The sequence below is a fragment of the Plectropomus leopardus genome, chromosome 13 (assembly GCF_026936395.1).
Source record: "Plectropomus leopardus strain MGB_pleo_1.0 chromosome 13, ASM2693639v1, whole genome shotgun sequence".
NCBI lineage: Eukaryota > Metazoa > Chordata > Actinopteri > Perciformes > Serranidae > Plectropomus > Plectropomus leopardus.
In genome coordinates this window covers 28,879,446-28,900,716 of record NC_142188.1, presented here as the reverse complement: position 1 = coordinate 28,900,716, position 21,271 = coordinate 28,879,446, and the positions used below count along the sequence as shown (strand labels likewise).

Below are 21,271 nucleotides of genomic sequence, written 5' to 3'. Positions count from 1 at the left end.
AACTGTTATACTCTGCCTCAAAAAGATACTCAAATGACTACAAAGAGACACAAAACAACACAAAGTGACAGAAAATGACCACAGAGAGACACAAAACATTGACAAGGAGGTACAAAATGACTACAGAGCGACAAAAAATGACCAAAAAAGTCACAAAAGTACTTCACGATTACCTTTCTTAAACACCAATGAGTCGGGACTTAATTTGGGCATATAAATTGACTTAAATTAGATAGGGACACTAAACAAGTGCTCATGACTTTTGTAGGTTTATTATATTATTATTCTGTTGTTAAAATGGAATTACATTTGTTGAAGACCGCATTGTGACTTGTTAGGTACTCAAAACACAAAGTTTAGGACTTAGGACTTGAGTGCAAAGACTTGAGACTTGCAAAATGCTGATGTGGTCCCACCTCTGGTTTTAGTAACTGTGGCCCTGGTATGACTTTGTATTAGATCAAAACCACATTTTATGGTATTGCCTTTCCCTTATGCAAGTTAAATAACTAAATATGCCTTAAATTTTGTTATTAATATGCATTTTTAACAATTAATTTTTTTTAAAAAGTCAAGTCAGCTTCATTTATAAAGTGCCAAATCACAACAAAAGCTATGTCATTACACTTTTCATATTGAGCAGGTCTTGGCCATCTGCCTTGACTATAATTAAACTGTGAAACAAGGGCAGCTGACTAAACCCCTAATAGCATTAGTATCCAGTGGTTGGGGTACTTTCAGATGGAAAACTGAGTAAAAGACTAGATGGCATGTAGACATGCCCTCTAATATCTAAGTAAAAAGCAGAAATGTAAGGGATATTCTATACCAAAAACTAGCCAGCAGGTGGTGCTCAAGCTCCGGAGATCAACACAACTCATCCTTGTTCAGACTGAGCAGTGGCATTAAGAATAAATTTATGAAATATCACCAACTTTAAGAGGTTGGCAAGAAAAAGCACACTTTATAAACAAAGGGTATCAAAGCATACTCAGACAAACATAAAAGATTTTTGTGTATTCATTCAAACACACCTCAAAGCTTGATACCGTGAAAATGCTTGTCACCTCAACCCAATGATGTCAGACCAAAAACGAACACGAATGCCCTTAGTTCCAAGAATAAACACTGTGAAAGGTTATTTTTCAAATGCTTTCTGCAGCACCTCTGATGCTGTCAAAGTTAAACCCTCCAAGTCGGTTTATTAACACAGTAAACACATTTATTGAGAAGAGAGGAGCATCAATGGGAGAATGCATTGGTGGCTGCGGCACTTAGGTCCTGGATCCTGAGGGTGGACCTTCACACAACGAAAGCAAGCAAAACTGTCCGAGTGAGAAGGCTGTTCACCCTGCGATCCACTCTGCTGCTCAGAAAGACAGTTATACAACGCAGGCTGGGACAGAGAGGAGCACCATTTACATTAAAGCTTTAATCAATCATCATATCTGACTCTCAACACAAAATTAATACAAGTCATTTAGCAAGAGTTGGCACCTTTGATTAATATCTTAAATTATAGTTAGAAAAAGCCAATAACAAATGCATAAAAAGAAGGGTTGATTTTTGGGATGTTTGACTTGCAAGAAAATTTCAGTCACAATCTCAAGGTATTACCTACAGTACAATAGACATGTAGGCTGGAAACCTGTGTTGCATACAGTTGGTGTGGGAGCTCATAGGTATTTTGACTAATTTCTAAATCCTGGTAAACTTCACCTGTTACCTCAATTTATATTTGTAATGTTATTACTTGCTAACATGGATTAATGAATGCTTATAGGACATATTTCTATGTCGGTGCTAAAAAGAAGTGATTGGTAGCCTATATGGGTGGAAGTTGAACTAATGTTGTTTCTGTAGCGTATATAAAACTCTTTGCAGTTGTCGTGAAAGTATCTATTGATTTGCGATTTGGTTATTCAAACACTATTGAAGGATTGACTTCTGCAGACAGGGTTTCACCTGCAATGTGTTAATCCATCACTAAGTTTGTGTGTTAAGTCCTTTATGTGCTTGTGACTACGAGCTAGTTAAAAATGAGAGATTTACATTGGTTTACACCATGAAAATTTAAGAAATATCTTATCTAGGCAACATTGATACATTGATAATTATCCTTAGGGGGTAAATTCCCAGTCACTGTAGCATCAAATGTCAACATTTTAAGGTGGCCAAGTCATACATTAAACTTAAGTGCTGATCATTGTGTAATTTTGTAATGGTCCAACTTGTCTTCTCAAATTCAGTCAGTTCAAAAATAAGATGCCGCCCGGATACTTACTATTTTAAGTTCAAACAAATGGTTTGGTTTTTTTTCTGATGGCTCGAACTCACAAAGTCCCATTTGGCCAAAAAATGTCCATTTGAAACGAAAGCCTGTTTCTCCAACACTTCGCTGCATTTCCCAGCTGTGTTTGAACCAACGATCCACGGTGTTTTTCACCAACCCGTCCTTGCTTTACCAGTGGTTTTTGTGCTTCCAAACATGGATGTTTTAAGCCTAGACATGGTCTCTTGTGCCTAAACCTAACCATGCATCCACCACATGTTTAGAAATGTAAAGTATACAAAATAATGAACAAATGTAACATATCTGTGAATTACAGAAACCAAATGCAAAAAACTGTTGCCGATAAGGTTCTAACTGCAGGGACTGTGTATTTCGGAGGATTGAACTTTGGTGTAATGAGTGTCTGTTTTTGGAATCAAGGGCTGTCAGAGGTATGGGCTTTTTGTCTAGTGGGACATTTTTTGGACCAAGAGAATGTCAGAAATTTGGGCCGTCGGAAAAACGGGCAGTCCCAAATTATGTTTACTGATGTTATTTAATATTAGTTAGCCATTTAGTCTAACATTATTAGCATAACATATTGTAGTTTGAGGTATATGGTATTGTTTTGGTTAAACAGAACAGAATTTGAAGTTTGGCTAACGCTATGAAACAGCTATGCCTGACAGATACTGTGTGTAAATAATAGCAATCAACAACTAATCTGAAAGTAAGAACAAGTTTGTTTGGTGCAACTTGTTTTAAATTAGTGATGTGTAGATCTCCACTTAGTTAGGCTAACACTTTTATTAAGATGGGTCAAGGTTGAACAAATGAACAGCTGCTGCAACCCCTTCCTGTACCCTTTCCAAAAAGTTCACATTAACTTATTTTCGGTATTTTCAGAGAATCGATATGTGTGATTATTTTAGAGACTTGATGGACTACGATTGTGCGTGGTAAGCTAGTGTGCTATGCTCATACTTGTGCCTGATGGACCAGTGTGCATCCTCTGTGCTTCAATCGGCCATTTCTGGGAGAGGGACTGTGTTTGAAAGCAGAGGAATGTGCTTTGTTGTGCCGGCAAATGAAGTGGCGCTGACTGTGCTTCATGTTGTGCATTAGATGTACAATATTGGGTCGCTTTAGCCACCTGATTTTGATGAAAGTGTGCATTTGATTCTTTGGATGCTGGATATGAATCAGCGTTTCATTTCTAAAATGAGATTCCTTTTCTTTTTGTCTCTTCTTTTTGTCTATATGGAAGCCAAGAACAGCAGTCCTTCCAATTATTTTTTTATTTCCTTTATCTTAAAATTATGAGTTAATTATTTTGTTATCGCCGAAAAAAACAGCTTTAATATCATGAGATCGCAGGTTAATTATTTTTGTTTTCATGAGAAAATGAGCCTTGTTATCTTGTGATCTTGAGATAATTAACTCATTATCTTGAGAAAACAAAGGACCGATTTCTCGAGATAACAACATAATTTGGCATGGCACTAATAAACATTAGCCTGTAAGTATTAAGGGGAAACAGCCTTTTGTTTACGTGCGATTACAGGATGATTATCTTGTGATCTCAAGATAACAAATCTCGTTTTCTCAAAGTAACGAAATAATTATTTTGCGATCTCCAGATAACGGAATTAAAAAAATAATTGGAAGAACAGCCAGTTTGGCCCTCCTTACTTCTAAACCCTCTTTTAGGTGATAAAAAGATGACACATTATTGCAGGAAAGCAAAACAAAAAAAAACATACAAAGTAAGCCATAAGCTGACAAAATAACATTTGCACAGACTAGATCATCTCTATTTTAGAGATATAGAATCATAAACTCTTGATAATATATATTTTAGAAATGGATAATAGACCTCTCCAGTTCCTGATAAATACCTCAGCCCCGAAACTTACAGTATGTTTTGGCATGCCACACTATAAAATAATGGGGTTTTCATAAGGCAAAAACAAGACTGTAAAACTTGAAAATAATACAGTTCTAGGTCCAAAACTTGTTGTCTGAACATCATCACACTCGTCATTGATTTGTGTTGTCCACCACACAATGCAAAGCACTTTATGTGGTTTCATTTGCAGATTCTTAATTGACAAATAATTGGAGACAGACTTTATGGGCCAATAGATACTTTGTAGCACAAGTTTTAAATTGGAGAAAAAAAAACTGGGCCCTTGTGTCCAGGAATGTATCCTGGACACTGTCACAGTGTCAATTAAGTCAGCCTCTCATTATTTATCAGTCGCAGGCTTTCTCTGCTCTTGTCTTGAGAAATGCACAAATCAATAATGTAGCTTTCAAAACCATAAAAAATGATATGAAGTCTTTAAAATGTAGCATATTTCTTAAAACTGAATTTTTGTTTTTTTGTTTTTTCTCTGCATGACAGCTTACAACAATTTTGTACAGGAAAAATGATTAAAAATGGTTATAAAAGATGGTACTTTTGAGGCAAAAAGTCTTTTTGAAGAAGAGACTGACTTGGGTTTTGTGCTCCTTTGGTAGTAAACTGCATCTTCAACCTGTCTTGGACAGCAGAAGAGAGTTATGGCCTTTCAAGAGCCCTGCAGCTTAAAAGTAGCTCTTGTTTTGTCCTTTTCAGTCCTCACTCTCTCTTGTCTCACTCTGCTGTCTGTGCATTTTTCTTTTGTCTGTCTTTTGCCTTCAGTCCAGGTTTGGTTTATGGTTGCTTGCTGAATGATCTCTGGGTTTATGTATCACGTGATCAGACAGCAGTTGATGCAGCGCGGTCCCAGTCTTCTCTTCAGCGCTCCTTTCTTTTTCTTGGGAGTCAGGATAGCAATGATGGCCTCATCAAATACTGTCTTTAGGCCCTTCTGCGTCAAAGCTGAACATTCCACATAACAACATGCACCAATCTGAGGAAAAGAAAAGACGGTCCATCAGTCAGAAAGATCCAGAACGGTACAATAGTCAACGAGCAGTTATCGTAGACTAACCCCTTGAAACCTGACCATTTTGGCTTAATTTCTGTCTAAAACATTGGAGGGCAATGAGCATTTTAACAAGAAATTATCCAAAAACTGTGTAAAAAGTTACAAGAAAATTACTGAAAAATATGGGGAAAAAAGTAAAGTACAGAACAAAACAAAACAAAAAAAAGAAAGAAAATGACCTCAAGAAAGTGCTAAAATTTTTTAGCAAAAGTATAATTATAAGAATTCAAACTATAGTTTTCTGAAAATTTTACGCTCAAAAATTTTCAGCTAATTTTCAGATCAATTCCTTGTCAACTTTCAAAAATTTCTCGCCAAGTTGCTCATTATGCTTTCCCCGTTGTTTTTGAAAGACATCAAACCACAATTTTCTGAGGTTTCAAAGGTTAAAATGATTGTGAAAGGCATCTGAATGCAGCACAAGAGAGCTGATGTTTATCTAGGTGTGAAAGGGTTAAGTTAAAGGCATAGATTGGCCTTCTTGCAAAGAAGATCCATACCGCTCTCATATCTGTGTGGTAAATACCAAGCTACAGTCAGCAGATGGTTAGCTTAGCAGGGAAGTTAGCCTGGCTTTGTCCAACTGTAATAGAATTTTCCTACCAAAACACAGTAATTAACATGTTATATGTTGTTTGTTTAATCCATACAAAAACCAATGTGTAAAAAAAATACCTATTTGTCATTTTGCTTGTCTTTTATGTGCAGGATGATTTTTTTGTCTGGGTGCAGCTGTTAGGCAACCAACAGAGACTCCTGGAAGTAACTGGTCCCATCCCAGAAATAGTCCCCCCCAAATGCCGAAGAACTGTTTTACACTTTGCCCAGATGAAGAGACAATATGTAATGTGTAAGTGAGCTTTACACTTAATGCCAGTGTATTTAGAAGCCTAATCATTGTTGAGTTGTACTTGAAATGCCTCTTGTGTATATGCAGCCAGTGAGACATGACCTTATGTTTGCCTATAGCCCCCTTTAGATATGCACTTCATTATGTAAGCGCGATGACAGTTTTACACAGTGGATGTGAAAAAGTACCCCAGTCACTTTCATTTAGAAGTCACAGTGGGGATCTTATTATAAGAGGTGGAACAGAGTCATTTCTTTCAAGTCACAAGTGAATCTTAAGTCTTTGCACTCAAGTCTGGACTCATCTCAAGTCAAGACTGCTAATTTTTTCATTTTTACCAATCATGAATTATTGAGCTTTAGAGGTGGTCAAAGGCAATTGTGTTCCATTTGGGCAGAACCAGGCTAGTTGTTTACCCCATTTTCCAGCCTTTATGCAAAGCTAAGTGGCTCCAGCTACATATTTATCATACAGTTATGAGAGTAGTATTGTCGGGTATGTATGTTTAATACAAATGGATGCTTCGCGCTGTCAATCCAACCTAAGGGTAATACACAAGAGGCTATAAACTGGGGCTAGTCACATTTTTTCATCATTCAAATCTAGCAATTTTATAAAATCCCATTTAAATTGGAGCAGTTTATTGTAAGGATTTCTAATTTTGATATGAACGATAAGAAAGACAGGTCGTCTATGCTGACACCAGAGAGTTGCAGGATAATGTTCATGGTAAAATACAGCTCACATTGAAGGAAATGGCTCTAATGTGGGTGATTGTCAAATATCTTGTGGCCTCAGAATACTTAATGACTCCCACGAGTAATAAATCCCACCTAAATCCTATCTTACTTTGCCAGTTTGCATGATTATTAACTTTTGAATGAGTCGAATGTAATTTTTGAAAGTTTGACTTTTATTCTCGGCTACTGCCTGACGGGAGTGATTAATCACAGACCACATTTTGTGTCTTTGTCCTGCAGCCTGGAAATCCTCTGGACGTCCATGTTGACCCAGAATGTAATCCTGAATTCATTTCAAGGCAAAGGATGTGATTTCAGTCATTTCACTGAGGAAAAGACATTCCTACAGAGACAATCCTCAACACAGAGGAATCTAAGTGGACCTGACAGCTAACTTCTACAACACTGTAAGTGAAAATGCAAGCTTCCAATCTCTTTTCTTATTACTAAACTTCAGTAGGAACAAGTACATACCTCCTTCGCTAGCTTCTGTCCTTGCTCAGTGGGTATGGGCTTCTCCTTCATGTCATTCAGTTTGGCAATGGTCTTGGGGTCATCACGAAGGTCGATCTGAAAGAGAGAAGACACCTTTCTCTTAGCCAAATTACCTTGTTAATATGGATAAGAAATAGAATAAGAAAAAGAATACCTTGTTGATAGTTTCAAATCAGGCATTACGAAACTTTTCTCTGTTCTTCTAAACATAGCCACGAGCTGCATAACTGACAGTGTGTTTTCTCATTTTGAAACAAAGCCATGTTGGCCCACACTTCCTGCTCTTGTGCAAAGCGATTTCACAGCCAACCACAAGGTTCCTCGCTCCTCTTTTATTCATTGCAGTGCTCAGCACACACAACTCATCCCCAGCTCAGTAATAACCAGTTATGTATGATAAATGCATCCACCTGCACAATCTCAAACTGGGAGCAACCTTCATTAACTCTTTTCTCAACTGGTGTGATTTGTGTCAGTGTGGCTCACTCTTATGAAGCTTGTGTGTGCATATCAGCATCCGGCCAAAGAGCTGCAAGTGAGTTATGACGGGATCTGATAAAAGGGCAGTAAACATCAGCTGACACAAGATAAATCAGACACCCACTCAATTCTCCTCATCACTGCTGGGCCTTGGCTGCACTGGCATTTGGTTGCCAGGGAACACCAAAAATCACCCACAAGTCAGTGCTCATTTTTAAGAGGACATATGGTATTGGCAGTGGGTTTTAAGGCTTAAGAAATGATCTAATACTTAGGATTAGTGTCATCTTTTAACATCTACATGATTTAGGGATGTCTCTATTGAAGATCAGAAGACATAAGCTCAGCTTTAGCATCTTTACATAGGTCAAGTGCTGTTTTAAACATTTCTGATTTAATGATTACCTTTAAGCAGTGACGACTCCTGTATGAAGCCACAGACCTTTTAAACCCATATGAGCGAGATCGGCCTGAGGTCCCCTAACAGCCTGGTTAGCAGGTTGTTCCAGATTTTTTAATCTAATAAATTAGGTCTTCTTTGGCTCAGGTTCAGGGAACTTGGTCTGTAGTAACAGGAGGCTAAATCATTTTTTTTTAAATAATTAATGCACTGAGAATGATCACCTCTCAGCTCTATGCAACATTTGTGCACCTTTCAGCTCATTGTTTTGGTATTATACTAAAAACAGGCTAAAGTGGTGAAGAGCAGCTGGCTACATTAATTGCATTTGCCACAGCCAGGAGGGATGTTTCAGGTGGGAAGAAAATCTTTGAAACACTGATCACAGGAGTCACAGGTCTTTCTTTACTGGTTGGCTGCGGGTATTCTTAGGCCGCAGTTTGCTGCTTAAGGCTGCTGCATGTCTGCTGGATGGGTAAATAGCTAACTGTTTGCTAACATGCAAGACGGAACAACTTTATTAGGTGATAATATTTTAATGGTGTTTACAGCTTGTTCCACTGGCCCAAAGTGGCTAAAAAATAAATTACTTTATATTTTAAGTATTAATACATGGTGGTTAAACCAACAGTAGAAGTAATTCTGTAGTATTAATGTTATACATAATTTGCAATTACAGACAAGTTTAAGTTTGCACAATGTTCATACTGTAGGAGATAATCCACTTGCCATATTTAGATGAAAAAAAACCATAGCACTTAACAGTTGCAAATACTGATGATCCATCCTGGTTCAACTTCAGTGTTTTCGTGAGAAATTGTGGATCAAATCACTTTTTTTCCATTGCCTGATGTAATCTTACCAATGCATGGATGCAGCAAATAACGTAAATCTAGTCTAAAATGTTACTTACAGCACATAATGCTAATATCTACAGTGGTGGTAATGGTTGCTGTGGTGTGACACGTACCACCAGGTGGTTAGAAGTGGCAAGAATTCACTTCTGGTGTTGCCAGGCAGATTTTTAAAACACATTTCCAGCAAGGGGATAGTTGCTGAGCCACCAAGTTTGGTGCTTGGTGCTTTAAGACGTGACAAGTCTTCCCCATTTGTATTCTTTCTTAAAATAATCTTAGATCGCTGAATCTTGGTCCTGTTGACGCAGGGCGCAGGGAGTGTATGCTCCTGAAATCATATTTATTAAGGCTCTTTTGCTCAAAGACTGTCTCTTCTATGTATTTTGTGTTTATGTGATGGTTGTATCATCACAACTAAGAGAGAGCCACCATCCAGACAGCTCAACAGTCCAAAACCTATATATATTCTGTTTATGAAGATGTATAATGAAGAAAAGTATCAAGTCAACACACCTGAAAAGCTGGCACTAGCAAATATTTGGCATTTTTGCTTAAAAACCTTTTATAAGGTTTTGTGATTCTCCATGTATGTCTACTGTGTTTTATGCAAACCTCCTTCAAGGTTTGGAAACATGCCCATGGTAACACAGCCAAGGTGAATTCAATGCATATTTGTCTCTGAATGATAGATTGCTCTGTTGGCCACTGTTGCCTCTTGAGGTTAAATGTACATTGTAGCTGAATGTGTGTGTTTCTAAACAGTAACAATAGCCAACAAAGTCTAGATGTAAAATTTGGCCTAAAACCTTATAGTTCAGTACAGTGTAGGTACAAATGTTATTGTATCCTAGAATATATAGGCATATACTATATGAATAAAAAACACTCATCAACTCAGCAACAATTTGAAGCTGGGTGTGAAGGCTGCTGGCACAAATGGTGAATTATGGACTGACCTGGGTGCCAATGAGCAGGTAGGGGACACTGGGTGCATATTCCTGCAACTCGGGGACCCATTCTTCACGCACATTCTGGAAACTGGCAGGGTTTACCACAGAGAAGCATATGAGGAAGACATCGGTCATTGGGTAGGACAGCGGTCTCAGGCGGTCGTAGTCCTCCTGCAGGGAGAAAGGACAGTATTAGTTAACATTTGGGGTCAGGGCAGGATGAGAGGTCAGGACAGGGAGCAGACATGATTCATTTCCGTTTTTAACATCTGAGAGATTATTACTCATGAATTTTTAAAGCGTGTGAAAATGAGCTCAGACTGGAGCCAGGAGAGCTAACTTTACATTGGGTTTAGCTTGCTAGCTCCTTGGCTGTTTTATGGGAATGATGTGAAACATTATGACAGGAGTGATGTGCATAAAGAACCGCACTTTGAATTGAAGAGAAGAGACTGTGAAGGGGATGACCTTCACACAAGAGCTGACAGAGACATTAAGGGATTATTCTACATTTGCAGCCCTTTAATGCGAGCTGAGCACAAGGCATCGCCACAAGACACTGAAAACCAGACACCCTGCCATCTCCCATATTGCATGAGTGGTGTAAACGGCTAATTCACAGACGCAAGACTGTCCTTTGTGCGTCGCGTCAAGCGCCCCCTTGTTCTCACTAAAGATAAACCCTTTTGACAGAGTGTCCGACTTGCACACATATGAATATTCATGACCAGTTTCACTTCTTCCTCTGATGGCACACATCGGGATGGTTTTCTGCTGCTAGCCCAATGACACGGGCGATCAATGGATCTCCAGTAATTAGATATGACTCAGTCAGACCAACTCGTACCAAGCGAATCAATCTCACTCTCTTGTCTGGGGAAATTTATCATCCGCATGCTTGAAATCAAAGCAAACTGAATGCAACGTCCCACTGTGCCAGAGATAGTTTCAATGGGACAACGGAGCGCTGGCATGACAGTCTTTCATTCTGATGCCTTCAGCGAATCCCATTCTCTGCCAAACACACACGGCACAGTCCAATGCAATCACGATGCTATAACCCCAGAAATAAGTCCTTCTCACGCAAATGCATCAAGGGGAATGGTTGTGCAAATGAGCTAAATGTTTCTTCAAGTTTCTTCAAAAAACTGTAGATCTGCCAAGAGAGGACGTCATCTTTAGCTGCCCGTGTAATGAATTACTGACTTCATATTAGATTGGAGGAGTAATATAAATCTTCACGCCTGTGCTCATGTTGTAGATTACTCAAGTGCGCTCCACTGAAGTGAGTCAAGTGGTTATGATTCAAAAATGTATGAGCTGTCCATCCTCTTACTCCCAAATGAGTATAGATTTTCACAGACGTGGATGGTGCAGGAATTTCAAGTATTTCTTGGCTGGTGTTTTGTGGTGGTTCTGGTGTTTTTCGAGATGCAGCAAGTTGGAGATCGTCACATTAGATGATTGTTTTGCCAGTCAAAGTCGTACAAATAACTGTGACCGTCAGCTTACCTGACAATGTCTGAATCTCCTTATGAGATAGCAGAGACAAATGATATGTCATGACATGTCCGATATATAGATTTATATATTTACCGTGCACCAGTGAACAAAAACATAGACCATCAGGAAACTTTTTTTTTGCTTAAGTGCGCAATGATCGCAGAAAAACAATCTTACCTTATATAACAAGTTTGTTTCAGCCTCACTCCCTCTTGACTTTAGCGCTTTGTTTAAACTTCTTACTTTCATTTCTCTTCTCTGACCCTGAGCTGAACTGCCAATCAAAGTGATTCCATTCTGCTACTGACTGCTGTTTCTCACGCCTATTCAAAAAGCTGCCAAAAGCAACAAAGGCCCAACGATGTGGGACACACCACAAGGACTAGGGTGACGGACACTCACTGACAGAATAACATTGACCAGCCAACCAGCTTGGTGTGTCAGGGCCTTTAATGTTTCCTCTAGTACCATCATCAGGTCAACATTTTAATTTGTTCAGTACTTTGGTTTTTGACCAAATACCTGCAAAACTAATGACATCTGTCAGCCTCTCTTGTTTGCTTTGTGTTATTAAGAAAATGTTTGCATGCTACACTAGTGCTTCACTTATTTTGGAAGCCCGGGCTTGGACTGATGTTGCACCCTAGTTGACCCCGTGAAAATACAAGTTGGAAAACTAAGACGTTGTTAGCAATACCAGTTTTAGCCAGGTTAGCCATTGTTAGATTACCAGTTGTAACAGTGCATTGTGCTGCATTTTGTGCAAAAACGCTGTAGCAACAGATCTACGGATAGAAGTTGGAAAGTACTGTGTGAGGGACTGTTTTAATGAGATACAAATAAGACAGAAGTGCCAATAAACAACGTAGGCTATTAGTATAGTTTTCACTATTGTTGGTGCTCTGAGCAGCCATCTTGGATTTTAAGGAAGGTCTGGGTTGGTGAAAATCCTGCAAGGAAATCTGGAAATCTGACCTCAGGGAGCATTCCAGTTGAAATTAGTGATTGGGCGCTCAGAAATTTTGACTTCCCAGTGCAGATGTAACACACCATAAGAAGGTGAACATGGTTAACATTCTCATTAAACAGCAGCATGTTAGCATGCTGACATTAGCATTAAAGCACTGCTGTGCCTAAATGCAGCCTCACAGACACGCTAGAATGGTTGTAGCTTCTTTATCTGCCTACTTTGGAAGTTTCAAGCACCATTTTCAAGTTTTTGGTCAAACTTCAGTTTCCAAGGTCGACAATGACCTTTGACCCTCAATTAAGAGTTTTTTTCTAGATGAAATAACTAGATAGGGGTGACTGTTTTGGGCTAATGAAGCAAATTAAATACCTGATACCTTTGCAAACAACTTAATAAAATCTGTAGTCAACAAATTCATACTATACTACTCAATAACTACTCAATCCGATCTGATAGGTTACTATTGTTATTCAGCTCACTTAACTCTGTGTGGGCCCTAACACACCATGTTGATGGTTGGCTGTTGGGTTTAATGTTGAGCTGTGGGTGAGCGTCTGTTGCTCTGATTTTTGCAGTGTGTGGCATTGTCTGCTAATTTTCAAATGATTTAGCATGTTGAATTGGCAGCTGAGCCAGCGGAGCACAATAGTGGGTGAAATCACTCTGATAGGCAGTTCAGCTCAGCGCACAAAAAGAGAACTATAAGTGAGGAGAGCAAACAAATGATTTAAGTCAAGAGAGCGCAAGAACTTTTTGAGACACAGATGACGTGAGGCGACATATCAGTCGGCCTTGGTCCCCTCTTTGATGTCAGCTTGGTGTCTGTGCCTTTAGGGAGAACATGTAACGCCAGGCACATGCTGTTTCTGCATTCATACAATATGTGCTTTCTTCTGCCGCCTAAGATTCATTATATCTGTGACATGGGATCAAGTATGCTGTGTGTCTACATATCTCTATGTGTGACCTTTACTTGCACAAGTGAACCCTACAATCCCCCAGTGAGCCACAGACATAAAGGAACACAGTGTAGGCCACTCAGCAGTTTACTGTCAACAGGCCCGGAGCTTCTCTGAGACCCATCTCTGCCTCTCACACTGTTTCCTCAGTGCACCCCTGACACATTACCAAAGACAGTATGCCCGCCGGCCACTCCGAGTGTATATAGCAAGAGTGTGTGTACTCCTACGTGGCTCTGATGCTCTATCTTATGTTTGATCAGCGCCTGGTCGAGAAATGTTTACACTCATGCTGCTGTTAAGGTGCTTCAGATAAAAGTTTCCACCTGAATTATGTCACACAGGTTTAGTGCAGTTCAACAGTTCATGAGTACATCACTGAGACGTTTCATAACCGTCTGCAGTAAATATTATGATCAGTGGAAGAAGAAAAAAGAGGGCGGGTTAGTGGATGATCTATTGACTCTAACTTCTCTCCATACATGTCCATACATTTCCCTCTGAGCAAGACTCTGCGTCTTCATTTGGCCAGCGTGTCAGCTCGGCTGTGTGACTGCGCTCTGTTGACTCAGTGACATATGAGTGCAGTGATATCAGTGAGTCATTCCCTCCTCCTACAGCTCTCTCTTTTCTATCTTTTCTACTCCTCTCGCCTCCTCGGGGCTCTATAAACTGGCAGTGTCAACAGAGTCAGAGACGCCTGCTCTAACATGGCCGACGGGCGGGAATGCAAGCCCAGACACAAGACGCTTCTATTCACAAAGTTGCGTCTCTGATCTGCAAATCTGCATATTTGGCAGAACTGGATTTAACTCCGGGAATCAAAGGAGAGCTATTAATGCTCGTTTCTATTTTACTGTTCCTTTAATGGTGATTAATGATCATTAATCAGAGCTCCAACGCTGATGCACTCTGTCTATTCATGCCTGTATAGTGAGAACATCCTGCCATACTCCATTCAAGGAGCTGACAGTTTAATGTTGCCTTTAATGGCAGTGGCACATAAACTGTGCATGATTCAACATAAATTAAGACCTTTTATGAGTCATTTGAAGGAACTCTTTTTATATACATCTTTTAAAAATGTTTTCCTAAATTATAGCAAAATCTGAATATACTACTTTAGGTAATTGGGGCGAGATAATCAAGGAAAAGACTGTATTGCTGAAATGATTACTTCATTAGTTGATCGTCAGAAATTCAATCTTTGATAAATATTTAAAGAGGAATTTGACCAATTATACTAATAAAGTGGTTGCTGTCCTCACCATGGTCAGTACTACTTTGCCTGTGGGGACAGATTTATAATGTCGTTTGTAACTCTGGAGGAGTTTTATCAAGTCCCTTATGATGTCATCAGGCCTTATTTCAGCTTCAGCTTGGAGTATACAAAGCTGTTAATGGATAAGGTTGATAATATATTATTTATTTCATATAACCATGATTAACATCCCATTCACTTTTCAAACTCGTAAAATAACGCTGCTCTGTCAGTCCTTTCGGCATATGAGTGTGACACCAAAAGCCACCTTCCGCGTCCACGTGCAATGATGATAATACAGTAGGACAGAACAGCTGGTGTTGTTATCATACGCTGGCAGACAGCCGGATGGTAGCGGCTACATCTACAAGTGACACGTATAGATGCTGTCACTTGATAACGCAGCTGAACGAAACCGGTGGCGTGCATCTGAAATGCTGAAGGACAGCATCAGGTGTAATAAAGCTGGCAGTAACCGCGTAATATAAGGAACACGAGTGTGTTCATAGGATGGGTGCATGTTGAGGTGGATGGGTCCCACAAACAGTTGAACAAACATTGCAAAGAGTTCGGAGTTAGCTTCCAGTGTAGATGTTCGTTTGTATTTTTTCTGCACCTTACCATGTGCCTCTTTTGCCTAAACCTAACCATCTGTGACTTTGGTGCCTAATACCAACCATTGTGACAGTCTATACTGTTGTTTAAACATAGGGACTGTGCTGCGTCATCCCACCACATGTGCATTTCTTGACATCAGGGTAACGGGCTGCGTCATCCCACGACATTTGACTCCAACCTGCAGCCCTTTACTGCATGTTTCTCCCCCTTTCACACTTGACCTCTCCTATCAAATAAAATCCAAAATAATCTTTAGAATTCACAGAACAATTACTATATTATGATATACACCTTTACTGTGATATACAGTTACATATACTGTTACAGAAGATTTTGGCCAGTACGCCCCCCCCACTCTTAAGTGTTACATCTTCAGCTGAAAGCCTGAGCTGAGGCATGTCTTTAGCATTCCTGTTTGTCTGTGTCCAAGCAGCTGAGTGGTGACAGGCTCCCAGCTGGGTGAAACCATTTCCAGTCACCCCCTTCCAGACCTCACCCCTATCCCCACCTGCCACCTTCCAACCCCCACTGGGACCTCTGGGGGTCACTGGGCCACTTTAGGCTGCTGAGTCAAAAAACACTCATCAGACTGTACCAAACAGTCAGGAGGGAGGGGGAACAAGTGGAGTGAAGTGGTACAAGTGATCACAGGATGTGCAGTTGAGTGTGAGAGCAGTTGACAGGCTGAGTAAATGAAGAACAGCCTAACAACAAAGTGGGGGTTATCAGGGCACCAGGGCACAGATCCCACTGGGTCACAATTCTTGAGTTCCTCTCCCTAAAGCGTTTCCATGGGTACCACAGCACTTAGCATCCACTTCCTGTTTCCTCCTGCTCCTCCTCGGGCAGTGATGCTGGATTTTCTTGAGTGCAGCAGCAGCAGCAGCAGGAGAATGAATGAATAAGTAAAGACTTTCCCCTCTGTTCTCTCGTCACATTCGGCGAAATGGTCTTCGCAGACCTTCCATATGGAATAATTCAATAGGCAGCGGCTGGGGGAGCGACGTGGCAGCGCACAGACAATAGCAGGCAGGGCAGCGGTATCAACAAGCAGACAGAGCACAGTGGCACTCGGCTCAATGCCGAGCTGTGATTATGCGACCCTGACATGTAACACAGACGTGACAGCATGGAATTGCATCCGATGTGGGCAAGTAACGAACAGCAAAGCATTGTGGGAGCTCCAGCCACACCAGGAATATAAATATTACAGGCAGCTTGAGGTCAATTGAACATGTGTAGCACAGGCCAGAGGTGGAGATGATGAAAGGAGAGTTTAACATGACAGAGTGACAAAGAGAAAGGAAAATGAAACAGAGAGTGCTGAATTTATCCACTATTCCTCCTCCCTCTTCCTCACCCCTCCATCTGTCTCTCTTCCTCTTTCTGTCCTTCCTTTCACTCTCTCTCTCTCTTTCTCTCTCTCTCTCTCTCCGTCTCTCTTTGGGGCGCCGGGTCTTTGATCAGACGCTGAAGCTATAAACATTACCAGCTGGCCTTGTGCTCCACATAAAGAGGTCAACAGAGTCGGGGGCGGAGGGGGCTGCGTTTTGAAGAGCAGTAACTCTACTCTTGGTGGCCGGCAGCACCCATGGCAGACATCTGGGAGAACTTCTCCATTTCAGAGACACTCTGAATCAGCTAAAAACAAACCCTCCTCTGACACACACACACACACACAGCGTATCAAACACGCCAGAATAGACAATAAGATTGTGTTCCCCTTTTTTACTACAGAGTAGTATCACCTCTACCATCTGTTTTCTCGAGAACAGAAATATATCGCAGCCACAGGTAACTGTCTGGGTGGCAGGGAGGGAGGATGGCTGTGATTTACTATTCATGGAGTTGTACATTTTGGCATTCATGAATGAACAGAGCAGAGAAACTGCTGAGTATTACCCGGTTGACCTTTCGGTGACTAGTTTTTGTCTTTCCGCTGAATGGATCCGATTACAGATTGTGACTCATTCTAACTCGACACAGTTAAATCCGGCCCGAGGAAAGCGTTAACTATTCACCATTTGACATGTGTACAGTTTTAGGCTGCTGGGAAGACAGGAGGTTAAAGGTTTTGGGGTCAACAGTGCAGCTGAAGGCAGTCCAAGCTTAGAGGTGCTTTATGGAGTTTCTTGTAAACAAACAAAAGTTGTGTTTATATTCAGTGTTCACCACCAAAATGCATTGTGTGTATAAGCACAGCTGCCGGTATTGTATAGTGCTGACAACTCTTGATCAGTGGAATCACGTCAAAACCAGACTCGATCTGAGCATGCTCCAAAAAAATCAGGGGTCCTGCTTGGAGAAAAACATCGCTCCATAGTGGAGTTGAGTTGATTTCTGTTTTTGCTGGCACAGTTTTTAAAAGGTAGCCTACATCAGCAACCTGTACTGCTGGTGTCATGGCATTAAATCCAACTTATATTACATAAGTAATAAGCAATATGACAATATTAGTAACATAAAATAATGCTTGTATATGAACTGACTAATAGAGACACTAATGTCTGACAGGCTGTACGCAATTTACTACTGAGCTGAGCACAGCAACATAAAGGAGATCACATTTCAGTAGAGGTTGTGTTTGTTTACTAGAAAGTTCATGTTTTTTGGGGGGTGACTAGAGGATACATGACAGAGTTCATCTTCTAAAATGAAATAAGACTGAGCCAATGTGGCAACATTTTGGATTTGAAGCCAATGACAGAGGTGTTCTAACTGGCCACCAGTGGCACTACCCACCGCTTTGAGCTGAACTTACGTTAAACGCCCTGTTCCTATATATTCCTGTCGCTTGCTTTGAAAGCACTGCAGTGGATGAGGAATGGCTGATTAGATCAAGTAGAAAAAAGGCTTATTTATATGAGACCTTGTTATTTTGTTACAAAACCTAAATAAGGTGGCAGCTGGCTTGAGGAAGATCACCGACAACCTCTTTGTTGTTTCATGTCATTTCCAGCAAATATTGCAATAAAATCTGTTTTTCTTTTTAAAAAGTTCAACTATAGAAAGATATGTTACTGGCCCATCTTTTATGCCTATACAGTCTTATTTCAAACGCACAGCTGATAGCTACTTGGATGGTTTGCATGATGTAAAAGAAGTGCATATATAAGGGATTCAGTATGGACATAGAGCTCTGATGTTATGTGAATCAATGTGATGATCGAATGCTTGCTTGCTATTAGGGACACAGAGTCATTATGTTCCAACCTGGGGCAGCTGTTGAGTGAAATGCGACACCGAGTGGTAAAATTTGGTATATTGGTCCAGTGTTTGGCTTAATATCAAACAATTTTTTTTCATACATATATTCGCTCTTTACATTAAGACATCAGGATAAATGTGCACTCTAAAATGTGAGTATTAATGATTTGTGGCTGCAACTAGCAATTATTTTCCAGGCTTTTTAATCATCAACATTTTGCAACAACAATGAATTGATTATCAAAACTGTTGTGGATTAATTTACATCAATCGACTAACCAATCACTAAACATTTTAGGGCCGAGTTATCACACAGTTGAAACAATTAATCATTTCTGCCCTATAACTTTAGCCTGGAAGCTCTGGTGGCAAATAATGCACCATATCCTGTGCTGATGCCCTCAATGAGCCTGTGTTAACATGGTTTCCTCTGTCTCTGTGTTTACACTGGCTCTTCTGCTGAGTGGAAACATTATTGTGTGTGTGTGTGTGTGTGTAGGCCAGTGCATTTTCAGTTTTAACTCTTGCCCGCTGAATGGCACATTGTAAAGAAAAAGCCCAGGCATTAGGCAGCCCTATTAACAAACCTGTGACATCACTACTGGACATAGGAGCCCTGTTCTCCACATAATAGAACTATTGAAACCCCTTCACTGCCATCACTGTCCGTGGAACACCAGATTCTGGCAGTAAACCCATGTGCGAAAAACCATCACCTGTTGCAGCTTAGTGTCTGGCCTGAATCTGATGCCTGTGGGCGTGTTGGAGGCACCGTCGGATAGTTATTGGTCCCAGGAGCACATGGGGAGGCCAAGATAGAGATGGAGTGAGAGAGTGTGTGTGAGTGTGTGTCCTTGACATGCTTGGCACTTGGCCAGAAGAAAAAATAAACTGTACCTGACCAGCTGTGTCATACAGTCCGAGCAAGTACTGCTTCCCACCAACGTTGACGCTCACTGCAAGGAAATGACAAAGAGCAGTTGAGAGGAGGAAGGAGAGGGTGAGGGTGGGGAGCAGAAAGGGAGTGAGGAAGGAAGGGAGGGAGGGGGGGACTCAGGGTCCCCAACCCCTCTCTGCTATGAAGAAGGCAAACAAGTGGTTTTGATTATAGCAACAGATGCAAGCCAATGCAGTTGGAGAAAGAGTGGAGGCAGGAAACAGGGAATTCACTCAACATTATATTTACTCTTATTCGATTTTAATCTGAGAAATGACACAAACACACAACAGCAGCAGTTCAACCTGTCGTGATGTTATTATTAGACGCTAATGATAGACAGATTAATGGAAAATGTAAATTCCTACCTGCATAATGATCAAACACTGTGGGGACATACTCCTCTGGAAAGGCGTCATTGGCATAGCTCATCAGAAGACACGTTTTTCCCACTGCACCGTCTCCGACCACGACGCATTTTAACATGATAGTACCGGTTCCGTTAGCCATGATCCCGACCTTACCATCATTATCACCGGCCCCCCGACGCACTGTAGTCCTGACCCCCTCCTGCTGCTGCTGCTGCTGCTGGGCGGTGATCCCCGCACGGCGGGCATCACCAGCGTCGGAGGCGGACTGCACGGCGCACCAAGTGCATCTTTCTCTCCACACCACCGGTTACAGTACTCCCGAATTTGATCGCGAAGGAGTTCCCTTTTTTTTACACGGCTGACAAAATGGACAGGACCTCTCCCCTGGTCTTAAGAGGTCTCAATATAGGGCTTCCCTAACCGAGAAACGGACGTGTTTTCTCCGACAAGTACCGCCGCTGCAAGTCTGCGCTGCTGCTGCTCCGTCGTGCCCGCTCCCCGGTGTGCTCCACGCCTGTGCTCTCGCTGCCTGGCGCACTGTGCTGCTGGTGGACAAGGTGGGTGCGCTTGCTGGAGAGGCGGAGCTTGGTTTTGAAAGCAAGGGGCTCTGGATAAAGTACACTCCGCCTGGTGGGGACCAAGGACTGTAAGAAATGACATCATAAATGTCAGGAAGATTTTATACGAATATACATTCTTTTAGTCCCTATGTAGGAATATTCGGGTTGCACTGTGCAACCCCAAAGGAAATAAAACAATGTCTTGAAGCAGCTTGCAAAATGCCAATAAGCACAACTACCACACACACACCATAGGGCCCTGTTAGCCCATATATACTGATAACTCAGCAGCTTACAGGCTAAATACATTAAGTCTATACAGGAATATTCTAAGACGATTATAAGGGTGTCATATTGAAAACACAACTTTAACATCACCCTAAACCCACCATAGGGAGCCGATCACTCTGTCCTTAAATATAGACAATAGAATATTGATTTCCCTTTGGCTAGACATGCATCTGTCCTACCAGACAGTCCAGCTTAACATGTAAGAGTATACCCCACCTGTTTGTTTAGACATTTACATGTTGACACTTAAGTCTGACTCTTAAATATTTCTATATTTAGGGAACTAGTCTCTGTCTGCTATGCATATGACTTTGTGGTCGAGGAGACACAGACACATACATAAGTCTACTGTGCTTTCGTGTGTGTGTCTCTGTGTGTGTGTGTGTGTGTGTGTGTGTGTGTGTGTTAAGGATGGATGGGATATGTGAGACGGGACTGGGAAGCTGCAGATGGAGACGCCACAGGAGGAGGGATGTGTTTGGGAAAGAAGTGGGGGAGATACAGAGATTTGACCTCTGTGTTGCAGTTGACCAGGTGTGGGCTGTCTCCTTGAATTAGTGCACTCACAACCATCT

General features: G+C 41.1%; 1 protein-coding gene and 1 long non-coding RNA gene across 2 annotated transcripts in view; one reads left to right on the top strand and one right to left on the bottom strand.

The window, feature by feature from the left end:
* The window catches only part of LOC148187740 (uncharacterized), a 79,070-nt gene that overhangs the window by 46,428 nt on the left and 11,371 nt on the right, over nt 1–21,271 (top strand). The window contains exons 3-4 of the long non-coding RNA XR_015778547.1: nt 5,956–6,097; nt 7,078–7,244. This is a non-coding gene — a long non-coding RNA (uncharacterized LOC148187740). The remainder of the gene's footprint in view (nt 1–5,955; nt 6,098–7,077; nt 7,245–21,271) is intronic.
* Nucleotides 1,201–20,467, bottom strand: rhoq (ras homolog family member Q). The gene is made up of 5 exons (XM_042501611.2): nt 19,843–20,467; nt 19,435–19,493; nt 10,026–10,190; nt 7,312–7,407; nt 1,201–5,169 (listed from the first exon to the last, which is right to left on the bottom strand). The coding sequence occupies exons 1-5, from the start codon at nt 19,982–19,984 to the stop codon at nt 5,008–5,010; spliced, it is 624 nt and encodes a 207-aa protein (XP_042357545.1). The 5' UTR covers nt 19,985–20,467; the 3' UTR covers nt 1,201–5,007.

What these genes read in the sequence shown, in the direction of transcription:
- rhoq (XM_042501611.2), bottom strand. Translation starts at nt 19,984, where the DNA reads ATGGCTAACGGAACCGGTACTATCATGTTAAAATGCGTCGTGGTCGGA. An exon ending in AGTGTTTGATCATTATGCAG is followed by an intron (nt 19,494 to 19,842) that starts GTAGGAATTTAC and finishes ATTTCCTTGCAG; the next exon opens with TGAGCGTCAACGTTGGTGGG. An exon ending in ACCTGCTCATTGGCACCCAG is followed by an intron (nt 7,408 to 10,025) that starts GTCAGTCCATAA and finishes TCTCTCTTTCAG; the next exon opens with ATCGACCTTCGTGATGACCC.